We start from the raw sequence: 25,149 nt of genomic DNA on the forward strand, positions 1-25,149 counted from the left end.
TGTGGCTCACCGTCCCCTGCAAGCTTGTGAATGGGCGGGGGGACACTAGTCCCAGGATCTGGGCGAGCGGCCCCTTTAAGCTCAGGGTGAAGTGTACTTGAGTAGAGAGGATCTTTTGAAGCTTCCCTGCACAGAGGGAGGGAGGGGAGAGGCTCTAAGATCCCTGCCATGGAAAGAGCTCGTTTTCCTACCGCACTGACTTTCCTGCCTCCCTTAGACAGCCCCGCCCCCACCCCCCAAAGCAAACAAACTCCACCCCAAACTTTTGTCAATCACCACTTGTATGCCAGGCAGAAGCGAGGGGGGTGCAGAGAAAGGAGAGGGTGGGAGGGGAAGGCGGATCCCCGGGGCTCTGGCTACATTCCTGCTCCCGCAGGCAGCAGCCCCGCTGCCAGCAGCTCTGCGGGGGTGCAGGGAAGGATTCATTTAAGAGCATCCTCCGGGGCGCTGGGTCCAGCTCTAGCTCACCGGGCTCCCGGCTTTCGGCCCTTCACAGAGCAGCTGCAAGAGGAAGGAAAGTAGGTGGCAGAGGCCCCTCCTCTCTCTCCCCCCCCACCCCACCCCCAGCAGGGCAACATCAGACCCTGGGCAGCTCTTCCCCGGGACTCTCCATCCGCTCTTGGCTTGTCCCCCCCACCCCGGCTCATTTGGGGGGCGGGGGTTTATAGGACCCAGAACTCCCCATCGCCACGGCTCCTGGAGCGAAGGGGGGCCCGATGGCACCGGGACTGTTACTGAGTCACGGGGGGTGAGATCCCTGCCTCTCCCTCCCCTCCAGCCCAGCCAAAGCCCCTCGCCTATTTCCAGGGGGGAGCCACTTGAGTCTCCAGCGGCTGCTGCGGAACCTGACCAGCCCTCCGGCTTCTGCCTTCTTAGCAGGTTTGTTCCCGTCTCTCCCCTCCGCCCGCAGCCAGGCAGGGACCGGGGGGGTGTTCAGGCGGCCGCAGGAGAAAGGCTGGACTGAGAGAGAGCAGGGCGCTGTGGCATGGACCGACACACCTACCAGGGCCCGCTGGTCCTCTCCGAACCCGAGCCCCGTTTGGGATCCCCCCACCTGGCTCCTCGCTGCTGATGCTAGGACTGGCTCGCTTGCCGCTTGGCCGGGGGCTGCCGCTCCGGGCTCCCGGAGGTGCCATACCCTTCGCTTGCCCCCTTTTCCGCCCGCCACAGGGGGCTGGCTCCCCTGTGTCCCTGAGCAGGGCTGGATGGGGCTCACCGGCTAGGGAACTCGGCAAGCCGCTCCCCTCTGCCCCAGGTGACCCCGCTAAAGTTAGTCTTTGAACTCAACTTTCCTCCCGCGTATGGGTGGGGGGCTGAGAACTCTGCAAAGGATACACAGTCCTCTGTGTCCTACAGGAGTAATACGGGCTTTAACCATTAAAAGCCAGTGCTCTGGCCAGGGCTGCATCAAACTAGCTTTTATTACAATTGGCTGCCCTTGTAAGAAAACAAGCCTAATGCAGTGCCTAGGAAATCTTTCCCCCCCTACTGCACTTTGTCGATGAGAAGACAACAATGTATGTTCTCAGTGGTACATTTTTGTGTTACAAAAGGACAGCAAGCCACTCCATCCGTGACTGACATTTCTTAAACTAATGTGTTCATTTCTTGCCATTTACATCTTGTGCTCACTAACCAGATTAAACTTCTAGGAGAAAGTTTATCTGAATATATCTGGTCGCTAGTTGCATGTAATAACATTGATCATGTCACTGATCTTTAAAAATGTATTCAAATTTTCTTTGAACATTCCTGCTTCGTTTTAATAATATAAAGTGTGGACCCATGCTCTATCATTTTTAGCTATTAAATGGGATTTATTGGAAATCAAAAGACATGAAAATAGGGCTTTGTTTTCTGCCTTGTTTCAGTCCTAGGTAATGCTAATTAACAATGGGGTTCTCACTGATGAATACCAATAATGGATAATAAAAAGGTTAATTTTAATAGCAATTAATTAGCTCAGCATATTTTCAACTGAGGATATTGCTCAAAAATAGAGGGAATATGTTTATTGCTAAAAGTACCTGTGCTTGGGTTTATTGTAACAATGAGTTTGAATTAAAGAGGTTAAAAATCCATTTAATTTCCATTGTTAATTACTCTATTTCATTGTACTATTTAACATTCCTTTAAGCAAGATGGGGTTTAAAGAAATGACATTTTGAAATGAAAGCATTTCTGAGTTCTTTCCAGTCTAGCTAACAATCAAAGTGCTCCCAAGACTCCAAGAGGAGTAATGGTGCTCCATTTACAAAGATTTTTTGCTCAAACAACCAGACAGCAGCCAAAAAAAGTCAGAGTATTTAAAATGCCCACATTTTGCCAATTCTAGTGATCTAAGGCATGCTACTGTTGCTCTGAATACCGGCATGTTATACTGAGACTAAATTGCAATTTTTTTTTCACTTTAAACAAGTTTTTTTAAAAGTATTTGTCTTAGAAAACGTCCTGTGAGATCTGAACACATTGAGGGGAAAAATGATAACAAACTTTTGTTCCTAAAATGAAATTTTATTTCTTGTTCCCAAGAAGAAATTTAAATTCTATTTTGCTATTGTGTAAAGAGCACCCTTTAAAAGTTACATTATGGTTTTGAATGTTCTCAGATGCATTTTAAATTATTTAGAATAAGGTTATACAGTACCAGCCAGAGGTCAATGATGAGTAGACAGAGTGGTTGTACGGTTTTGAATGGTGAGGGTAGATGGTCATGCTTCTGGTGTTGTTTTGGGGGCTGGGAGTGGAAGAAATAGCATAAGAGAGAAAAACATACATAATAGATCAAATCATCCATATTATCAGCCCCTTGTTATAGAATCCCAAGTCAGAAAGAATAGATGTTTAAAAAGTGTTATTGATCAGTACATGACTTAAAATGATTACTTTGTAGCTTGTATAAGCCTTTTGTTTAGTTTCTTTAAGGAGAATTTGAAAAACAGTATTTTAAGGTGAACTTCGGTTGTTTTTTCTCAGTGCTTCTCCATTCCTCTAAATTGTCCTTAATTTTTTAATGTACATGTATAGTAATATTTCTGCTTTGAAAGTGCATCACTGAAACCTTGTGAAATTTGGGTCCAGCATTCAATTTTTGACAAGTCATCTTCACATGACTTATCTAAAGAGGTCAAATGACTTGAACATATTTTTAAAAGTTTATATAATTGTTTAAATCGCCAATAGTGAATTACTTTTCAAACTTTCATAAGGAAAACCAATACTGAGACTGCTTAAAAAAACCCACATGAATAACACTGTAAATTATTCCCAACCGTCCTTTTAATGGGACAATAATTTTCTTTATTGTGGTTCACATGTTTATTAATTTATTGTTCCAGATTGGATTTTTTTTAAAAAAAGACCCAAGTTAATTACAATTTGATCAGTTTCCTCTTTTCACTCTAAGGAGACTGACCATCTTGAAAAAGTCAGACAAAAGGCAAATAGAATTTGCGTTCTGGCACCATGAGTGCAGGTTTCAGGGCCAGGCATACTTGATGACTATGCTCCATGCTAACAGGGTGTTGATATTAAAGAGCTGCCTGAATAAAGACTGGCATGTCAATTGCATATTGTACCTTCAGCATAAAACTGCAGAATGCAGGGGTTATTAAAACAGGTTTCAAGGAAACGGTAAGAGTTAACTCCTGAACAATCAATTTTATGGAGTCTCAAAATAAGAGGAGATGGGGGATGAATTAATTTGGGGTGAAATCCTGAACCTACTGAAATAAATGGGAATGCACATTAAAGGGTTAACATATATTCAAGGTTCAGATTACTCTTACCATGGCAAAGCTAAGGCATTACAACCAACATTCATACTTCCTTCTTTACATACAAAAGGTCTGATTCTGTCCATGGAAAAGATTTTAAACAAACTATTTCTCTTGTGAAAGAGGGTTTTAAGTATTTAGACTGCTTACACTTTGCAAGTTCTTTGCTTTGCAATCAGAGAAGGACTTCTTCATAAGATGTAATACCCACTTTTCACCTTTTATGAAAGGGAATGTGGTCCCTTTTCCAAAAATGAAGCAATTTAATCTCAAGCCTAAAATGTTTCCACTAAACAAAGATCTGTATAGACTCTTTTTTGCTGTTGTTTTGTTTTGTCTTGTCTTGTTTTCTGGCAGCTGTCGATTTTTACATGTTGGTTGAAATCATATTGGAGACCTTCATCTTAAGTAGTCCCAGAGGATTTCAGTCTTAAGTCTTTTCACATTTTCTTCCCAGCAGCTCAACATTCTGCCCTTTGAAGGATTTTTCTTTCCTTTTTGCTGGCAAAGATGAGGAAAAAATGGAGATTGGAGGACTTTCGATTTATCTTTTCCTGTGTGCTCTGGCTCCTTTTCATAGATGGAGGTAAATCGGAACAAGTAAAACGTAAGTAAACTTCAAAAGAATAATGCATCTATCATATTAAACTAAATGTGGGTTTTCCTGTTGTCTATCAATTGTGTGTGTCAAATAAAATTTTTATATGTAATAGAACTTTAACAACAGTTTTGCATTAAAATGAGCCTAACACAGAAAATATGTGTCTGCTTGTTTTCATTTAGTAAAATCAAATCAAAATAAATTGTGGTCTATTTCCCTAAAACTGTACAGTTTTCATCACATCATAAAGAACATAACACATCAAGCTGCCAGATCTGTTTTACTTCAAATGTCCTGCATACAGAGTGTGCTTAATTGCATTTTAGTGACCTCTATAAACATCTGACAGATTATCTGGATTTTGTCCCATCCATAAGTCTATTGTGCTGAGGTTTTCAGCCAGTGTAAACCTCCTCCAAAGCAGACCTGTTGTGTTCCAAAAACCGAATGAACTGGGTTAGAGATGAAATAGTCTTTGAGAAAATTAAGGATCCAGGCACTGTCAAAAACTTGGTGCGATATATAGAAAGGAACATAAACAAGACAAAGGAAATATTTCTAGAAACCAAATGATCCATGGGGGATGTTAATACATTTCAGAAAGAGTGAGTGACAGCAGAAGGAGTAACTAACAGCACACTCCAGTATCTATAGGAAGACTATGGTCTTGCTAGGAGATACCTAGTGCCTTTCTCTACCTGCATGTGCAGCTCTTTTGGCCTGTGTCTGAGCTCAGTGCTTGCACTTCAAGGAGTCGTCACAGACAGAGTGTCAAATCTTTCCAACCCAGCTTCTTGTCCTAAGCAAGGGGATGCAGCAAAAAAATCAGCTGAATTGGTCCAAAGAAGGCAGTCTCTGCTCTCCTGAGCTTATTCACAAGAAAGACCTGTGCAAATTAGCCTTGCCCAGAGCAGAGGCAGCACAGGAAAATTCAGCAACTTCCAGTTGCAACTTCAGCTCATTACTTTTTCAGACACTAGGCGTCATTCACCATGCAGCTGTCTGAAGTGAAAGCAGATCACTTTACACATGCTACCAGTAATCCCTGCATCTTGCTACCTGCTTTTAGCAGACTGAATGCTAAGGGACATTCCACTCTCATTCTAACATTTGGGAGACAAGTATTTGTGTGTTGTTACGAGATGTGTTTTTAAGAAGGGTGATAATTTATCATGAGGCTTGACATTAACATTTACCAAAGCAGCATCACATAAGCAGATAGCTAAATTGTACCAGTTGTGTTTGCTGTTAGTTGCAAGTGGAAAACTATACTTGTGAAATTAGAGGCCTTTGCTGAGAAATAGGCCTCTAAAGATATCCTGCACACTGCTGCATAGATAAGATCAAGACACTGTATCAAATAACATGACATGCTCCTGTTTGATCTGGTTCTTAAACTATGGAAATATAGAACATGCACATTTCCTCATTCTGTCCTTCAACACTTCTGCTGTCCTGAGCAGAGACTGCTGCCATGCCTTTGAGATGGGAACATTTTATTTACTATGAAATAGGCTGAGGGACTAAGCGCTTTCATTTGTGACTTACAAAGGATTTGAACCCAAGTCTCTAGGATGTGAAAGGCTAGTGAATCAACCCAGCCTGAAAGCTACCACATCAGAAACCTGGTGGGTTTCTTGGCTAGAAACTGGTATCCAATATGAAGGCATTCATTTTTAAATTGGGATCTCAAAGAAAAGGAAAAAGTAGAATTCTTTACGAACTTCTTTGCACTTAAACAAACACAGCTACCTGAGGTTTACATAGAGTCCTAATTGAGATACCACAGCTACCACTGCTTTCCTGCACTGAAAGGGATTATTAATTCATCGCTCTTTCTATTCCATATTATTTTAACAGATTCAGAGACATACTGTGTGTTTCAAGATAAGAAGTACCGTGTAGGAGAAAGATGGCATCCCTACCTAGAACCCTATGGACTCGTTTACTGTGTTAACTGTCTTTGCTCAGAGGTAGGTCAATTCAGGTTTAGCTCTTGTGACTCCTTGCATGTTCTTAACTGAGTATAAGCCCTTACATTGTATTTACACGGCAATGGGGCCCGATCCTGCTCTCCTATAGTGTCCAGCTCCCATTGGCTTCCACAGCAACTGCAGAGTGAAAAGGTATTCCACGGCTGGGATCCCCTGCCTCAACAGAGAAGGGCAATATTGGCAAAAATACATAGATCATGCATGCCTTTTACAGTGATGGAACAGGCAAGAGACTCCTTAACTAGGCATCAGCCTTACATATTCTTTGCATTAAATCTTGACTAATATGAATCCTGCATCTACATATGGTCCTCACCGTTTTGGATGGAAGATTAGACTGAACCCAAGATTGTGTTGAGATCTAAATGCAACACCAACCTCTCCAATAAGGCATTCCCACAGTAAGGAAATCTCCCTCAGAGCACTGGGGGAATTAGGCTGGGATGCCACAACTTATAAAAATCTAGGAAAAGGCAGGGAGAACGAAGGAGGAGAAAAGAAGGGGTTGGGGAGTTGGGAGAATTGGCTTTGACATGAAAGGATGAGCCCTTCTGGGCATGATTAGGCTCCCTTCAATTGGTGATTGATGTTTAGATACCACAGTGAGAGACCCTTAGCAACATGACAGTTAGCTGGGGTGGGGGAGAGGAGTATATCAGAGGGCAGAATTTGTCCCTTAAAGTGCTTTATAGTCATTTTAAACACAAAACCCACTATGGTTCAGGGATTTGAATCACTACCACGTGACACTCCAGATGTTGTGTTTGGTCTGCTATCTTTAGTGCTCAATAAATTCTTTTTGACCATTTATCCCCCTGCAAGTATAAAACACTGGACCCTGTGCAGCACTTATCCTAAAGAATCTGCTCCTTCACTTTCATGCACACATACAAACAGTAGCACACAAGCTTGGCAGTGGTGCATATCTTCTCCTTCTGCTGCTCAGAAACATATCGAAAAGGGGGGAAAGTATCTTTTTTAAAGTTATAGGGTTTCAGGGCATGATCAGGTCCCCTTCAGTCGGTGATTGATGTTTAGATACCACAGTGATAGACCCCTTGGCAACATGACAGATAGCTTGGGGGGGCATATTGGAGGGCAGAATTTCTCCCTGAGTGCTCTAAAAGGACTATACAGAAAACCCACCATGGTTCAGGGATTTGAATCACTAACACATGTAACACTCCAGAGTTCTAAAGTTATGAGGATTTTCCATTCACTTTTGCTAACCCTCCATGAATGTTTAAAAATCCTTCTGAATCAATGAATGGTAAAATGCTCATTAAACTGTGGTGCCTGATTGTGGGGATTGGGGGAAATTAATTTGAGACTTTAGGTGTCTGAAGAGAAATCATCAATCAGTGATTTTTAAAAAGAAGTTAGACAAGCTGGAGGAAAAGGAAATCATGTGGAATGCAAACAGCGTATGAGCCTCATAGGTATTAACATTAAAGGAGAACTGCCATGTTCCATGCAACCCCATTCATCATAAGATTCATGTGGGGAAAATCCTGTTTCCACAAACACACATGGATTGAATGACAACGGAACTGGTGCAAAGGGATACGGGAGGGTGGAAGTAGGATAGAAGACCATGTCCATCCTATGAAGGAGGCTACACACGATCTTTCATGAGGTGGTTACAACATTCCTGACATGGCTGAATAGAGGGTAGGTGCACCACCAAGCAGAGCCTAGAAGAGGCTCCCTGCATCTCAGTGGATCCAGGACTACATGGATCCACCAGCCAATTCCCTCCTCCCCCTCTTTGCAGGGGTGCAAAAGTAGCTGTGGAGTAGAAGCACAGCCACTCTGCAGCCTGGACGGGAGGATTTCCTGTGGACATCCCCAGTGCTCATCCATTTACTCCAGCTTCATGCTTGGACAAAGATTTAGCTCAAAGAAATGCCACCTGAATGTTGACCTATAGTGAGAAGGCTCTTATTTTAAGGGGGAAAATACAGCAGTAAATTAGTAGTAATTGGTATTTCATGTTTTACAGTGATTGCATGTTCCTGTTTAAAAGCAAAAGCTTACGGGTTCAAAGTAAAGCAGAGTACCTAAAGAGAAGTCATTATCTCCCACAAGGCAGGGTCAGGTCGAGTTAGAATTGCACACAGACTGTTAGGTTCAGTTAAGTGAAGTGTTTATAAACAGCCAGATCATTATTCTACTCTGAAAAGTGACTCTATAAACAGGGCACCTTCTTACTCAATAGAGCTACTCCCTGTGTGTGTTCAGAGTCAAATCTGCAGCCGTCAGTGTCTAAAAAGTTTACTACTTTTTAAGCAGTGCAGACACAGCTAAGAAAGAGGGAGCTGAATTCTATTATTCCTTGTTTATCATAATCAGAATTGCTTACTATGTTCTAATCAGTTACAACAGTGTAAACCCACTGAAGGCAATGGTGTCGCTGAGGATAGCACTTGGCCTGTGGAACATATTATGTTAATGATGCACAAGAAGGAAAGAATCTAGCCTGGTTTTCAGAGCTCAGGTTGAGTTTGAATGGCTGGTAATTCAAAAAAACCCACCATTTTGGGTCAATTTTTTGTTGATGTAAATAGGCAAAAATCTCCATTGAAGCCAATGGAGGTAGGCTCATTTACATCAGCAGAGAATTTAACATTTATACTGCAGCAATGCCTCTGAACCAATCGGTGTGGGGTCCCATCATGCAAGGCACTGTGCAGACCTATAGTAAATGACAGTCGCTTTGCCCCAAAGAGTTTATAACAAAAAGACTGGCCTGTTTTTTGCAACCCCAGCACATCCAATCTGCAATCACTGAGACACAAAGTTTTAGAGTCATTTTTCAGAGTGGAATTGCACTTTGATGATGATGACAAGGAATGCTTCTGTATAGTGATGGGATCATATCAAGGCATGCTAATGTATGTGTTGGAGCCCAGTCGAATGGAAACTGATTGGCTGGACCAGTCTCATAGTATTCTGATGGCCCATGTGAAGTTGAAATGGATTTATTTCACGCTACACCAGAAACTATAATCATTCACAAACATAGCACAGCATCAATGTTCATGTTGAAGAGTCTTTCTTATTTACAAACATTAACAGCTTTCATAGCTAAATTAAGGGTATGAATTAAAGATGGGAAGTGGAAATCTGAAATAGATAGTATTTTCTTGAGTAACATGGATAGTCTTTTCTGGTGTAACATAGATGGTTTAGAGACATCGGAGACTGAATATTCCCTGTGCTTTAATTATAAATCAAACCTAGATATGGTCAAACAGAATATTACATTAATTATGAATAATGAACCCTATACCCAAATCCTGCTCATATTTCTTAGAAAAATAACTATTTACCAACTGATTTTCTTTGCCTATTGGGGAATCAATACAATGAGAACAGAGGACTCTCTGCAGGTTTAGTGGAAGAATTAAAAATTACAGACTCTATGATCTCTTTTGCTCTCAAATGAATCCTCAACAGGAGGTGCCTCAGAGACCTGTCATTCGTCATATATCCCTTAGCCTTGGAAAAGCAGTTTCTAATTACACTTTGGCTCAAAAGACACTTGAATACACAAGTGAAAATTGTTGAGATCCCATTTCTAGATGCTCCCTTTGATGTGAAAGCATTTATGCTATTTTGTGGATTTATTCCACATTCTAATTTCAGTTACTACAGTGTAAATCTGGAATCAGTGGAGCTACCCCAGGCTTACACTGGTGTAACTGAGATCAGAATCTGGCCCATAACAGTCTTCACCATAATAGCTAGATGCAGAATAGAGGGCACAATACCCAATCCATGCATTTAATTGTTGCATTCCTTCCCCAGAACGGGAACGTATTATGCAGCAGAATAAGATGTCCAAGCCTACACTGCCCTACTCCAGTGCACGTGCCACAGCTGTGCTGCCCACGGTGTCCAGGTAATGAACGTTTGCAGAACCATAATTAGCTCTTGAACGTACTCTATTATTCTAGGCTATAGGAAGCAGGGTATTGCCCTGACTAGGAAACTGATGAAAAGCTTTCATGCAGAAAACCCCAGGATGCACTCCTTTTATAATAGGAGGGAGACTTGTTCTATGTTATAATAAGCCCTAGTATTTCCTACAGTGGTTTCTTCTGGGATTTCTTTGTAAGGCTTAGCATGACAGTGGTGCTAAGATTTATTTTTTAAAATGGCCACTTACAGAGTGTGCAGCATTACTAAGTCGTTGTCCCAAAACGCTATGACCAATGTGCAGTTGTATAACATCACTGCACAATTGGAGTCCTACATCTCATATCCTAGTATAGCTTGTAATTAAGGACTGCTATAAGTCACAGAAGCAGAGCTGTTGACATTTATGACGATATAAATCTGATTAGTTACTGTATAGTAAATTCTTGCAGACTGTACATTTATTAGACGTTCATTGTTAAGAGCCACTGTATGAAGGAGGTTACGCAGAACCTTTCATGAGGCTGTTACAACATTCCCGACATGGCCTAAAGGCTAATAGGTTTGACTGGATTTTTCCCCTAAGCTTGTCTCTTAATGGTACCCCTCATTTCCAGCTATAAAAGGCTATTTATGCAGCACTGTAGAAAGGGTGTTTATTTGGCTCTCTCCAGAGAGAGTTTTGTTGTCTGAGGAAAGAACCGTTCCACTACTGAAACATGTGAGCAGAGGGTGGTATGTGAGAGGAGAGCTGTGAACTTGGGCGTCAGTCTGCTACGCATTAGGGCTAGGAGAATATTTGAAGTGCCTGCCACAATGCAAGCATAACACACTGAGCAGTGTGTTATGTTCGCCCTCTGTGCCCAACATGGGCGGTGGGTATCAAAGGCCAGGGGAGGCTAAGCTTCGCCTATCCCAGGCCTGTGGCCATGCTCATGCCTTGTCCCAAGGCCCTGCCCTCGCTCCTCCTCTCCCCCGAAGCTGGTGGGGGCTCAGCTCAGCTTGGGTCTCGGGCCGGTGGCGGCTCAGGCTGGTGGCCCATGGCAGCTGGGGTGGGGTCAGGCCAGGGGCCCGGGGAGCTCTAGCCAACCAGCACAGCTGGGCTGGGCTTGCTGGGGCTCCTCCAGCCGCAGGGAGGCAGGTTTAGGGCTCCTCCGGCCACGGGGGCTTGGGGCTCCAGCAGACGGGGGTGTGCGCTTGGGCAGAAGGGGTGGGGTCGGGGGGCTAGCCTCCCCAAAAGGGGGGTTCACCCGCCACACATGGTGCCCAGAGGCTACGAGTCTGTTACAGCTCTCAGCTAGGGAGCATGGCTCCCATGGCAGCTCATGGTTTTAGCTCTGGAGGTCCCTGGCTCAATCCTTTGTCAGTCAAGATTGCAGCTGTCACACAAACTCAACTGATTAATTTGGCTAAATCTATCTCCTAATCTCTCCTGCTCAGCAATGCAGGGCTGCTCTCTCCAGGAAGTTTTCCAATGCTCTGTCCTGGCTACATTTGTATCCCAAGCAACAAGGCTTTCACCACTCAATTTGTGAGATTACATTCCACCGTGTAATAGATTTTGGGTCCTCACAAATGAGGCCATGCAACAGGCCTTACCTGAATACCCGCAAGCAGAAAGTTGAAGTCCTGACATAGAACTTCCCCGGGTGCACAAGGGTGGAGTAATGACAGCAGGGCTGCAGGCACTCAGGAGTAAGTCAGGAAACTAACAGCAGCCACCTGGTTGTCAGAGCGGGAGGAGCCTCTAGGGAGGCAGGACTCCATGGTCCGTTGCTAGGGTGAAGCACACACAGATTTTTTTGATTGCTTTCCTGCAACGACATGTGCATCCTAAACCTCAAGGATCCAGCCTTGGGGAGAAAAACCTTGCATGGAGACTGCACTCTTATTGTTAGCTGCTGCTGCAGGTTGTACTTCGGTTGTTTCCTACAATGATAGGAAACTCCAGTGATTACTCTATGGTCCAAATAAATCTTGTTGCTTGGAAGTGCCAGAGCTTTTGCCATTGGCCATTCATTTGAATTACCATCTTAAATGTCTGTAAGATTCAATCATGTGTTTCTCATCAGAGCTTCCCAAACTGCAGTTTGGAAATGGGTCGTATTGAGTCATGTCACTTCAGACTCTTCTTCCCGCTGCTCCACAAGCACTGTATAGTGCCATCCCCCAAATACATGCCTCCTTATATAATGAACAGAGGTAATGCCAGGAGGCGAGAACTTTAATTGGAAACTGGTGCTTCATAGCAACCCCGGGAGAGAGGCTGTTGACGGGGATCCCTCTGAGGGAAGTTGGCAATGCTATCCTCTTGGAATTAAGATCTCCCCCAGCCAGAGCACTATGGTTCCTGCTGGCACCAAAAGGTGCAGTTTCCACCCCACACTCTCCCCTTGCCAAGGTGAATTTTACCAATTGTCAAATGCACATACATATGATGTATCTTCTAATTTTCTCCAGTGTCTCCCAGCTGCTGCCATAGGTTCATGGCAAGCCTTTCCATAATCTTTTCATGTTTGTTGTCCTTTGAAGTTTAGTCTTCATTTTGCTCGTAAATCCAGGGTCTGTGTCTTTCATACACAGAGATTTTTCTCCCTTTACAGCTCTGTGAACCATGTGCTTTATTACCTGAGTTAGATTATGCTGATACTACAAGGATCTTCCAGAAAGCTGAGATCACTTTTCAGCTGGTGCCACACAATGGAAATTTCTGTGGTCTGAAGGTACTGAAGGACAGATGTCCTCATCTAAAAAGGCATCAAAACAACTGGTACCCTAAACTGGCAAACTAAAATGACTGAAGAATTAGCTTACAATGGGCCATGGAATCTGAACTCCTTACATGCACCTAAAGCTTGTCCATCCAGATCAGGATGGAGGTACTTTTGCAGGATGGGATAGGGGACCCTTGCACTGCAACTGTTTGATCAGGATGAGTTCCGTTAATAATTAGAGAACTTCAGTCTGCAGGCCTGTCTGAATGGTACCGTTCATGGAAACAAAGTGCCCTGATTAGTTTTTGAGGCATGTAGATGAATCCCACAGTCATGACATTACTATGGACAACATTTATAAATGTAACTAAATTTAAAATATAAACTATACATTTTCTACATTGAGCAATGTGCCTGAGTCATTCCAATATGGAGCATTCAAAGTAAGGTTTAAGATGATAAAGTGAATATTTGAATACGAGGTGTCGCAAATTTACAATAGGAGTAAAAACGTACACTTCACTGTTTAGAAAGGGTTTCCGTATTCCACTTGCTGCTTTGATCTTCAGATATGTTTTGCTGGGTATTCCAACATATTGGCATCAGCCCATCTGGCTCCATCATTTTTTAAGCTTACTGCCCAGATACACACACGGGCTTCCAGGAACTTTCATGATTAGTAACACATTTATGTTCAGACTCCTGTGGTGTTATGATTTTTCAGCATGTATCAAATTCAATCTGTTTCTTTTCTCATTTAATTTTTTATTCAGATATTGAAATAGCTGTAACAGAAAATGCAAGGCAGTGGTATACAAATAATCTAACACAAGAAGAGGGTTCTTGCAAGTCATATGTAGTCATATTAGAATGTCAGAGATTCAATCCTGCAAACTGCTGAGAGCTCTCACCTCTCATTGACTTGCATATTATGTATAAATATAGGGGCACGTGTATATTACAATGCATGTTGCATTGGATTAGAACAGGGGTTCTCAATCTGGTGGTCATGAAAAGCTTTCAGGGGCCACCACCACTCTGCACCTCCTATACTGTTAAATGGGAGAGGCCCAGTTATATCCTGGCTAGGAAGAATAGAGATTCAGGGAGTTACAGTCTAAAAAGTTTGAGAGCCACTAGATTAGACCACCACTTCCAAGAGTAAATGACTTACCTGAGGAACATTGAAATCTAAACTGAGGGGGAAACAAATTAGGGGCCTAGATTCTATTGAAGTCAAGAAGAGTTTTAATGAACTTTAATGGGAATAAGGTCAGGCCTACACAGAGAGGTTAGGAAGAAAGAGGGGGAAAAACTGGAAATAGTAATAGCAAAGCTGCTGACCTACCATCAAACTGACACTGCTGGTGCAAGAGTGGTTGGTTTCTCCCATATAGAGTGTACCTTTATTGACTGACAATGCACTGTATGAAATTATAGTAGGAATAAATCTCAACTTCTTAGCTCCTTCCTTGAAGATTTCAAGTGGACTAGAAGAAAAATACTCTGCACAAAATTCTTTATGAACACAGAGTACAGGATCTTCTCTATGAAGAAACAAACCTGAGTCAGTAACATGGATCCAAACACTGAGAACTTTGTGGGAATTTGGATTTGGATCCAAAATTCATGGCTTGCTTTTGAAACCCCAGATCCAAACAACCCAGTCTGCGTGGCAGTCTAGATCTAGACCTGCAATCTGCACTACAGTCCATGCGTATCCCCTGCTAGCAATGAGTTTTTCATGTTTAACTCACCAAGATGAAGAGTAGAATAAACCCAATTCTAAAGGAACTTTATCACTAGGAGTTCTTATATCTCCCATGTAACTAGACTGTCTACACTTACCATGGATCGACGCTGCGGCGATCGATCCACCAGGGGTCGATTTAGCGGGTCTAGTGAAGATCCGCTAAATTGGCCGCAGATCGCTCTCCCGTCGACTCCGGAACTCCACTGGAACGAGAAGCATAAGGTAAGTCAACAGGAGAGTTTCTCCCATCGGCCCAGCGCGGTGTAGACACTACAATAAGTCAATCTAAGCTACATCGACTCCAGCTACTTATTCACATTGCTTAACTTAGGTCAACTTAACCCCGTAGTGTAGACCTGCCCTCAGTGTGATCATAGTCAGTAGAAAATAATATCGATATAGTGCCTTCTCACTGGTGCATTTCTGGCACATAGCCGTTCTGGCCAATTTCCCTGGCTGCCTGGCTAAGTGACCCATACTACCACAGTGGAAAGAGTGAGGAGCCAGCAACTTTTGCTGTGGAGCAGGAGTAGGTAGCACCATATGACTCTGGGTGATGGAAGCAGGAGGAGCAGATGCTGGTTTAAGTGTAGACAAAAAGTTAGCTGCAGTCTGAGACACTGAGCCCCTTGCAGTCAGAGCCCTCTGAAATGTCTCCCTCTTAGTGATCATGGCATCAAAAGTTAGAGTTCTAGCATCTTCACCTAGTAACCATTTGCCCAGGTGGTTATTGGCTATGCCAATCACAAACATCCCTCAGCATGATCATCATAACATCCCCAAATTCACAGTCCTGGCCACCTGCCACAAACAACATGCAAACCTCACATATGGTTTCATTGGGCTGCCAGCGAGCTTTAAAAAATGTTTTCCTCTAGCAGAACAGAATCTGCAGTGCTGAAATACTCATTGAGGCACTGCACAGCTGCATCAAAGGAGAACGTGGGCTCCGGGAGGCCACCATAAACATCTACGCCATCATGGCCTAAGCAGTTCTTCAGCATGGGAGAGTTGCAGGATCTGTACGTTTGTGTGCTGCGGTACACGGGTTCACGATGATGGGAGGCCTGAAGTGCACACTGTAAATGTGGAGCTGCATGAGACTACCTTAACTAGGGACCCTGATGTTTCCTTAGCATAATTAAGTACTAGAAATGTCCATACTGGGTATGGAAGGTGGTCTTCCATGCATCTCCTTTCTGGATCCGTACCAAGTTGTATGCTCCACAGAGGGCAAGTTTCAGGAAGATCTTGACAGAGCAAAGCCTCTCGGAGTTAATGATTTGGGGTAGGGATACCAGTTGCAAACAGTGACCTTATTTAGCATCCTGTAGTCCACTCAGAGCAGTAGCGATCCATCCTTTTTTACAAAGAAGATCAGTGTCCCAGCTGGAGAGGTGGATGGATATATGAACCCCTTTCACAGGTTCTCTTGAAGGTAGCTCTGGAGGGCCTATAGCTTGGGCTCAGAGAGTAGATGTGGTCAAAGGGAACCTCTGTTCCCAGTGGAAGATCAATGGGGCAGTCATAACTGCGATGGGGCAGCAAGATATCCGCTTTCTTCTTGTCAAACATGTCAAGGAAGTCTTGGTACCTGACTGGTATCACAGGGGCTGTACAAAGAGACATGGAAGATGCTGCAGTCGCAGCCAAATTTATCCGATAGTGGAATCTGGTTGCCGGAGCAGGTGGAACGGGGCGGGGGGTCAAGAGCAGGGGCGGCAGGTGGTGTGGCTTTCACTTGCAGGACTGTAATCTATGCCTGCAGATTCTATACAGCACCCACTATCTCTGAAAGGGAGACGTTGGTCTCGTTGGGATCTCTGCTCACAGAACTGGTCCCCTATTTCCCTGAATGATTCCTTCCTTTGAAATAGGCTGCTCAAACTCTCAGGAGACTGGGTTGTAGGCAATCAGGTCTAGTGGCTGGAGCAGGAGTCAGGCCCAATGATTGGAGTCTAAATGCCAGAGCCAAGTATCAAGATGGTCACAACCAGGAACCAAGACTGAGACACAGAACTATAGCCACAGCAAAGGGTTGAGACAGAGTCAGCGCCAGAAATCAGAGCAGAGGGTCAGAATCGGATTACCTGGAAGCTTGTCTGATTTGCACAATTATTATGCCTGCATGTAAAAACTGGACATTTACATGCTCAGACAGCAAGTGAAGTCTCTTACTGGGCAACTCGGTACAAAGACTGGGCGCATAGTTGCACAAAAAATGGCACCACTGACATTTGAAAAAGTCAGAGTCTCAAGAGTTCAGGAAAATGAGTGGGTTTGCTATTCTAACAATATGGAGTATGAAAGCCTCATGTCAGAATGTCACAGAGCATCAGAAATTAGTGACCAACTATCCTGGCAGTGCTCATTTACTCATTGCCAGCAACACATGAACCTCAGAATCCCTGGAGGTTTGGTTCAGGTGAGTACCAAAGTTCAGAGTAAGCTTATCTGAAGCTCTTGATGCCCCAAATCTGAACTAGAAACATAATGAGAACAGGCTTTCCTGGGTGGTTTCCAATACTGCCTGCTACTCAGGGTTTAGCTCAATGTTCGTGTTGCTTTCCAGTTCACCTATAATACTAGATTCATTAGCACTGCTAGCTAATCTCTCCAGGTGGAATTGTCACACCCAGTTTCTTTTGGTCATTTAAAAAAAAGTCTATTTGAAAATCAGCTACTCAACATGCCTTGAAATAAACCCGTATCTATATATACAGATTAGGCAGTTACAATTTCTCAGTACTTTGAACTGCCATGATATCTTGTTGAGAATTTTTCAAAGGTATTTGGTGAAAGACAAATTCGGCAGAGCTTCCAGGGTGTTTCAAGTACAGCTCAAAATGCATCAAGACTCCATGCAGTTTGCTACCCTGGAAGACTGGGGACATGATTTATACAGTGGTTCAGCCTTAGAGCGTGAACTGAAATGTAGCTACAGAGAAAGCTTTTTTTTTTTTTTTTTTTTAACAGCTCCCCTCAGACTTTTTGTTGGGCTATTTTTTATGCCACCATAAAAGAAAATACAGGAAATTAAACCTCACAAAAATATATTAAAACAACACAGAGTCTGACTTTAACCCAAGAAAGTTAAAAATAAATCCTTGAGCATTTAGACTGAAAGGGCATCCTTAACTCAGCTTCATATGGAAACTCATACTGCCTAGGTAAAGCATTGCTGGTCCCTTCAAGAGGTGGGTGATCTTACACATGCTACGGGCCAGTTATATTAAAGACCAAGTGGTCCCCTCATCTTTGAATTGCCTTGTTCTTTCTGAGTTTAGCCTAGTCATTGAAGTTACTTTAATATAAGGTGTTTTGTGATTTAATATCTTTGACACCTGCATCGCAGAGCTGCTCATATGGATTCTGTTAGTACTTGTGTTCACAGTTGTTTGATAGTGGATAGCTTTTCAATTGAAATTTATTGTCACCTTCAACCACTCCTCAAAAGCAAAACAATTAAATTGCTTTTAAAAAAAACCCAGACCCTGAGCCACATTATTTATATTTTATTTACATTTCAGATTTATATAAAATTAAATTGTGATGCATGAACAACAGGAAAAGGCTATCTGCAGATGGACTGGATAGACTCCCACTGATAAGGTGGGATTAGATAAGGACCTCTGTGAAGGGACGCAGTTAATATGCACTGCCACCCACAATGCAAATGAATAAAACAGAAAAATAATTCAGAAGATGAAATCACTAAGTTAAATGGACTTTAGATCCCTGTGATGTATTGAGGACTGTGTTGGAATTGCAGGCTATCATTTTAAGAGTGGGATGTTTCCTGGTCCTGCTTGCAGGCTATGGGTTTCTGTAGTAAAGTATCTGGGAGCATCAGTCTGAAGACAGCCAGTCGATAGTAAGATGGGGTGAGTTGCGGCTCTTGGTTTTAGGGAGCAGCCTGTTTCTTTCTGTGTGTTTTCAGGTTCTTGTGTGCTATTTTTTTGAATTCTAAGAAATAAAGTAGTGTTACACTGCAAACTTCCAGCCTGAATATTTGATGTTTTTATGTAACTTATGTGTGTATGCTGTGAACTTAATAGTACCAAGGGCTATAAGTAGGAGGAAAGAGATGAAATTAAGCAAAGGAAGTTTTAGAGAGAGAAAAATCAATTTGCTCTGTTACCCTATGCGAAAATCCCCCACAGGTCTCCCATCACAAATGTTATTTGAACCTAAACTGTATAAATCATTAGAAGATATGTTTCATTAGCACAACATAGTTGGTCTTCTCCAGCTCTGGTCCCTGTGATCCCATGGAGGGTGGGCAGGATTTAGTTCTGATGCTAACTGACTATAAAACATGTATGACAAGGTAGATGAGGTGATACCTTTTATTGGTAAGAGAGACAAGCTTTCAAGCCACACAGAGCTCTTCTTTGGGTCTGGGAAAGGAACTCTGAGGGCTTGTCAACACAACCTTGTCGCTAAAAGTCAGCGTGTGTAAACGCTCTTTGTCGTCACTTTTGCCGTGAGCGGCATTCTCATGCCGACAAAGCCGTGTTCACACAGCCACTTGTGTCGGCAAAACTTTTGTCTTTTGCTGGGGGGGGGGGGGATGGAGGGGGAGCTTTTTTAAGTACCTGTGAAAGACAAAAGTTTTGTCTTCAACTTCACAGTCTATGTAGACAAGCCATGAGCTAAATGCACGCTGGAATAGATTGTTTAGCATAAGTTGTTAGCACATATTCTAAGGGACCAATCAAGGGAGAGAGGACCACTGCAGTCAGATAAAACTTGAGCATCCCTTATCCTTTATGACATCGTGGTGTGAACACATTTGCTCTCTCACTAGCCCATGAGGTTAGCCTCAGTCTTGTCTAATAAAACAGTGCTCAGGAGAGAATCATGTACTGAAAGATGATGGTGCTTTTTTCTATTTTTGGGGCTCAATTCTGTCATCCAGACCCAATGCTGTATTAGTTGCAGGATTGGAAGGTGCACCAGCTGAGTGAGCGGTGGTGGTGAGAAGCATTGTGCCATTGTTAGAGAGGAGCACAGAAGACCCCCTCCCTGGGCACTGAAGGGGTTGTTCGGCGGCAGCCTGAGCACACATGCAGAAAAGGCATGGCTTGCATTGTCCCTAGCACCAGCTCCTCTCCATGCAGAGGGATAAGGACATAGCCATGCATGCCGGGGTGGCTAGAATGTGGCCTTATTTTTCCCCTCCCACAAACACCTTTAAGCATGAGTAGAAGTGATGGTGATAGTGCTAGAGAATCAGCAAATGCAGCTGAGTGAATGCAGAGTCCTGAGTGCTTAGAAAGTCTGTATCATTTCTCTGAGCCAAGTTCTACAATCTGTCATCATAATCATCATGGTAAATCCCAAAGGGACAAGGCCTCATTGCAGATTGGTCCTTAAGGTGCTCTGGCTTGATATGCAGTTTGTCTATCACTAGCTACAGTATCTTGATTGTGCCACCAAAGCTTTTGGAGACCATGTGACTGCTGGTTGTGTAACACCATTCCTGGTATGTATGCTTCAGAATTTGTTGGACTTCCATTCTAACAACATGTCCAGGCGTAATAAGCCACCCTACCAAACCAGGGCTGATGGAAGCCATTGCTGGGTTCAGCTTTGAATATCCTCATTTCTGATCTTGTCTTGCCACTTAATATGGAGCAACTAACAAAGACAAAAAGAACCAAAAATGTCAATGCGGTGTTCTTCAGCCTTCCTAAATGCCCATGTTTCAGTGCCATACAATAGCATTAGTATAATGGTGCTTTGCTAGAACCACAGCTTTGTGACAAGCTTGAGGACACGATGTCCCCAAAACATGGCAGTAGTTGTTGCTATACAAATATCCACATCTTTCGCGCATCCTCCAGCACTCTCTATGATGCTGCCCAAATATTGACAGCTGCCACCTGCAGATTAATATTGAGCTGGTTGTAATCTGGAATTGGAGGCTACTTGATGGTAACGGCCCAGGCCTTTGTTTTATCCCGGATTAATAACCAGACCAATGTGTGCTGCTTCTTGCCCCACCAGATCGGCCATCGGGTGCAGCAATTCACCAAACTGCGCTAACAAGACAATGTCATTGGCATCTTTGAGATCTCAGAGCAGAATGGTGTCCTCTCAATGCCTCTGACAGCTTATCAACCAATCAATGACAATATTGAACAACCCTGGGGACACAAAGCAGCGGAGTCCTGTGCAGACAGAAAAATACAACGTATATCTGCCATTGACTCGAACACAGCTTTCCATTCCATTATAGAACTCTTCTGTCAATGACACTATCTTCCCAGGGATGCCCGGTTGCCTCATCAGATTCCACAAAATGGCTTGATGCACTGAACCACGGACCTGATGGAAGGCTATAATAAGTGCCTCACACGGCTTATTAAATTCAGCCTCTTCTCCAAAAGCCGTCTCAAAGTAAAGAGCGGGTGGTCGACAGTGAAATGATCAGGTCTAAAGCTGCATTGAATATCCTGGCCTTTTCCATGAAGGGCATCGTGGATTCTAGACATTAACAGAGAATCAAAGACTTTCCAAGGGACTGACAACCATGTAACATTATAGTTGCCACCTTCAGCTTTATCTCCGGTTTTGAACAGAGGCAGAATGACTCCTTTCTTCCAGTCATCAGGGATAATATTAGTTTGCCAGCTGTTCTGGAGGAACCTATGCAGCCATGGTACAACAATACTCTCACCTGTCTCCAGAAACTCAGGGGTGATGTTACAAACCCCTGGCGCCTTCCCAGGCTTGAGCTTCTGGACTGAGATCTGGATCCCATCTTGGGTGAAGGAAGACAGCTCTACAAATGGAAGTGAGACTGCAGATGCCAGACAATTGAGCAGAGTCTTCTACAACCTATACTCAGGCTTAAGTGTGGTGTCAGTGTGAGAACTGCAGCAGCTGGCCCTAAAAGTAGTGCCTGTAAAAATAGAGGGTACAGGGTGTATATACTTAAGGGCATTTTCATCCCTGATCTGGTGCAGGTGCCAGAGCAAGGACAGAGAGAAGGTGGCAGCTTGTGCCTCCCCTATTCAGGGGCTAGTTCAGCACCTGGAACAGGCTAAGGCAGCCCTCAGCGCCGCCTAACAATGGCCCCTACAAGACTTCGTCAGGGTGCAGAATCATCATGGCACAGCTCTGCCTTGGCTATGTCCCCTCCTGACCCACCCTCTCCGGTCAGCACCCACCACCAAAGACCTTATGCACCCAGGGGCTGCTGCAGAGGTGAGGTGCTGCTGGCAGAAATGGCTCTGTGCCCCAGTATGGTACCCTGGGTATTCCCAGGATGATGGAGAGCTTATAACTGCTATATAGCCACTTTGCACCAGCCCTGCAGGTATAAAGAGCCCAGAAGACAATGATGAGTTGAATTGGGTCCCTAAGTACAAATTCTGCTCTCAGACACATTTTTGCAACCCTACTGCTTTCATTGTTCCTTGTTGTCAGTGGGGCTGCTAGGGGAGAGATGAAAGCAGAATTTAACCCTCTCTGTTGTAGTAAAATGCCTTGATATCTTGATATATACACACAAACTATTATTATTTATTTGTTCTATTTCCCATATAAATATGTGAGGGGTTTTTTTTAAAACAAAAAGCATAAGATGTTTTTTAAAATAGAATTTTACGTTGAACAAACAGTCCCCAGGGCTAGGAGGGGCAACAATATATTTATAGTCTCTAGTATAAATAAAGCCAGAACTGATCCACTCCTGGTTAGAGTCTCATCTCAGGAAAGAAGGCAATAGTCACTCCAGATTTACACCTATAAAACAGATCAAAATCAGGTCCACCTTGTCAATCAACTCTTGTAGCGAGTCCCATCAATCTCTTGCTATCCTCATTTCTTTAAATCTCCTGCAGTTGTGTTTTGGATTTGTACAGATCAAATTTTCAGCACTTATTTATTCTTCCATTACAAATGTGTCAGATATTGAATAGGCTGTTTCTGATCCATGGTTATCATATTTTATTGGCTCATGGACAGTATGGGGTAGAGTCTGAAACTGGAGAGTTTCTGATTGGATTCTAGTTTTTAATATCCTTCATTTGGAATAACACTAGTATTGAGATTAAGACTCCTCCTGGCATAGGGCCCTATCCCAGGTCTGATCAAGTTGCTTGCAGCACAGACTCTAAGGGTGCAGGGGGAAAAGAGCTGTATGCCACCTTTCTGGCACTCTGATTCTTTGGCTGAATGATGGCTAATTCAGGCCATAGTGTAAATTAGAGCAGCCTCAGACCTGCCTGACCCTACACATGGCTGTCCAGGTCCCCCAGGGGCTGTTCCATCAGCTGGAAATAGCAAGAATAAGAGCCAAACATCCTTTCCTCCAGGCGCATGCCCTATTTTGAGACTGAAGGGGGTTGGGACAGGGTCACTAGGCCAGCTACCTGCAGAAGGAATTTTAAACTGGTCAGGTCCATTGGCTTTATGGCCTCTTTCCCAGGGGCTGACCTCTCACAAGATACTACACACTATTGGATCAGAGAGATTCTGCTCACACAGATTTAAAATTTCAGACCCAGCTGCCTGTGTGAGGGAGGTTCTCTTCCTGTCCAGTCATACTCCCGGCTGCATTAGGCACGGCTGGGATTCACAACCTGACAATTTCGAAGCATTGTGGTTCTCTTCCAGTTAATGTCATCCAAAGTTGATCTACCTGTGCGCCTCTTGATGAAACATCTCGGTTTACAAAGCTATGGCAAATATTATGGCATTGGGTCTTGTTATGATACCAATTTGGACTATTCTGATATCTGTACAGAAGCAGCAGGTGGGGTCACCAGCTAGGCAAGGCCTCAGAGAGGGCTTGCTGCAGCTGGTCATCAAATAAATAAAACGATGTAGCATGCAGTGAGTGGCAAAGCTCCTAGAGAGTACAAGAAGGGTTGTAAGTACAAGAGCATGCCAGAGAACTGCTTTTATGCAACAGATGCCCTTGCATTAAAGCAGAAATGAATTGTTTCCCTGGGTCAGAGAGTTCTGAAACATTTGCAGATTTCCTTGGTCTTTATATGCATAACCGCTATGGTTGATTCTGAAAATATGTTTTAAAAAACCCTGCCTGGATTCAAATTCAGGATCAGTCATCTCTCAAGCCCTAAAAGACCAGAGAGGCTATACACAAACAGTTCCCAGTATGGTAAATTTCTAGAGTATTAAACTTCATTATTAATTTCATGTAATTTAGTACTTGATTGGATTTTTTAAGGCTGGTTCATAAAACAGACAAACTGCAAAAAGTAAGTCAGGCAGAGTGTCTAGTGCTTCTGATGTTAAGAGCCCATCCCTGTCAGCAAATGACACTAGGAGACTTTGAATGTTGTAGTTTAAAATAGTTTCTAACCTGGCAAACCAAGAGACTAGGATTTTTAAAAATGATCTTTCACAGATGTTCTGGTACTAACAATCGTAAGAGTGTTAAGGAAAGTGCAAGCAAAACTAGCTGGAGCATTGTTTAAAAGACAGTATCTCAGTAGATATGCAAGAGAAGGTGGGTAGAGCCCAACCAGGATGTGCCAGCAGAAGTTCCCTTTCACTTGAACCATGAACTCCGTTTACAGATCTTGCTAATGCAAGTTACGGGATCTCCAGCTCAGAAAGTTTCTCTTGTACAGCAAAGACCCTACGCATCCTTTACACCCATTAACTGCAGTAGATTGTATTATATCGAAACACAAAGAAAGAAGAATTTTGAGTAAGTGGATTTAAAATGGTTCATGACAGTAAATCGCTCAGATAACTAGTTTTCTTGTAGTGATACATAAGGTTGGACTTGCAGCAGCAAAGACTAAACCACTGATTAATTCAGCATGATGGAACTGATTTTTTATTTGGACTGTTCTGCCAATCTGTGAGCTAGTGTTATCAGACCATTCCATACCCAATTGTTTGTTAACGTTCTTACATGTACGTCTTACGTCTGTCCAGAAAGACCCAACGGGGAAGCTTTACTAATTGTGATAAAGCCTGTGGGCCTGGATCCTACAGCCCTTACTCATGAGTGGTCCTACTGCAGAGCTCCCAAAGGAGCCATCCTATTATCGGCCAGTTTCTGCCATGGAAAAAACTCTACAGAAGTTAAGGCTGTTTCAAGCAGCAATAATTCCCAATGGGATTTCTTGGTAAAAATCCACAAGCTGTGCAAGGAGCATGCTGCAGATAACTACCAGCCCACTGCCCCACACCTAAGTAACCATAGAGCACCCCAGGCAGTGTCTTCTACATCAGTGGTTTTCAAACTTTTTTTCTGGTGACCCAGTGTGAGGGCTGAGGGCTGGAGCCAGGAATGAGGGGTTCAGGGTGTGGGAGGGGACTCTGGGTTGGGGCAGGGGGTTGGGGTGCAGGAGGGGGTCAGGGCTCTGGGCTGCGGGTGCAGGTTCTGGGGTGGGGCCAG

General features: G+C 43.5%; 1 protein-coding gene across 4 annotated transcripts in view; it reads left to right on the forward strand.

Annotated features, from left to right (window-relative positions):
• The first annotated feature begins 314 nt into the window (after positions 1–314).
• The window catches only part of CHRDL1 (chordin like 1), a 55,357-nt gene continuing 30,522 nt past the window's right edge, over positions 315–25,149 (forward strand). Inside the window, exons 1-5 of one of the 4 annotated variants that reach the window (XM_043522688.1) lie at positions 315–518; positions 808–879; positions 4,234–4,383; positions 6,238–6,350; positions 10,182–10,275. In XM_043522688.1, coding sequence (XP_043378623.1) covers positions 4,287–4,383; positions 6,238–6,350; positions 10,182–10,275 — 304 coding nt within the window. In that variant the 5' untranslated portion in view covers positions 315–518; positions 808–879; positions 4,234–4,286. The remainder of the gene's footprint in view (positions 519–807; positions 880–4,233; positions 4,384–6,237; positions 6,351–10,181; positions 10,276–25,149) is intronic. The other 3 variants (XM_043522687.1, XM_037909421.2, XM_037909423.2) reach the window with 3 other exon arrangements.

This window comes from Chelonia mydas, chromosome 9 (genome assembly GCF_015237465.2).
Source record: "Chelonia mydas isolate rCheMyd1 chromosome 9, rCheMyd1.pri.v2, whole genome shotgun sequence".
Lineage (NCBI taxonomy): Eukaryota > Metazoa > Chordata > Testudines > Cheloniidae > Chelonia > Chelonia mydas.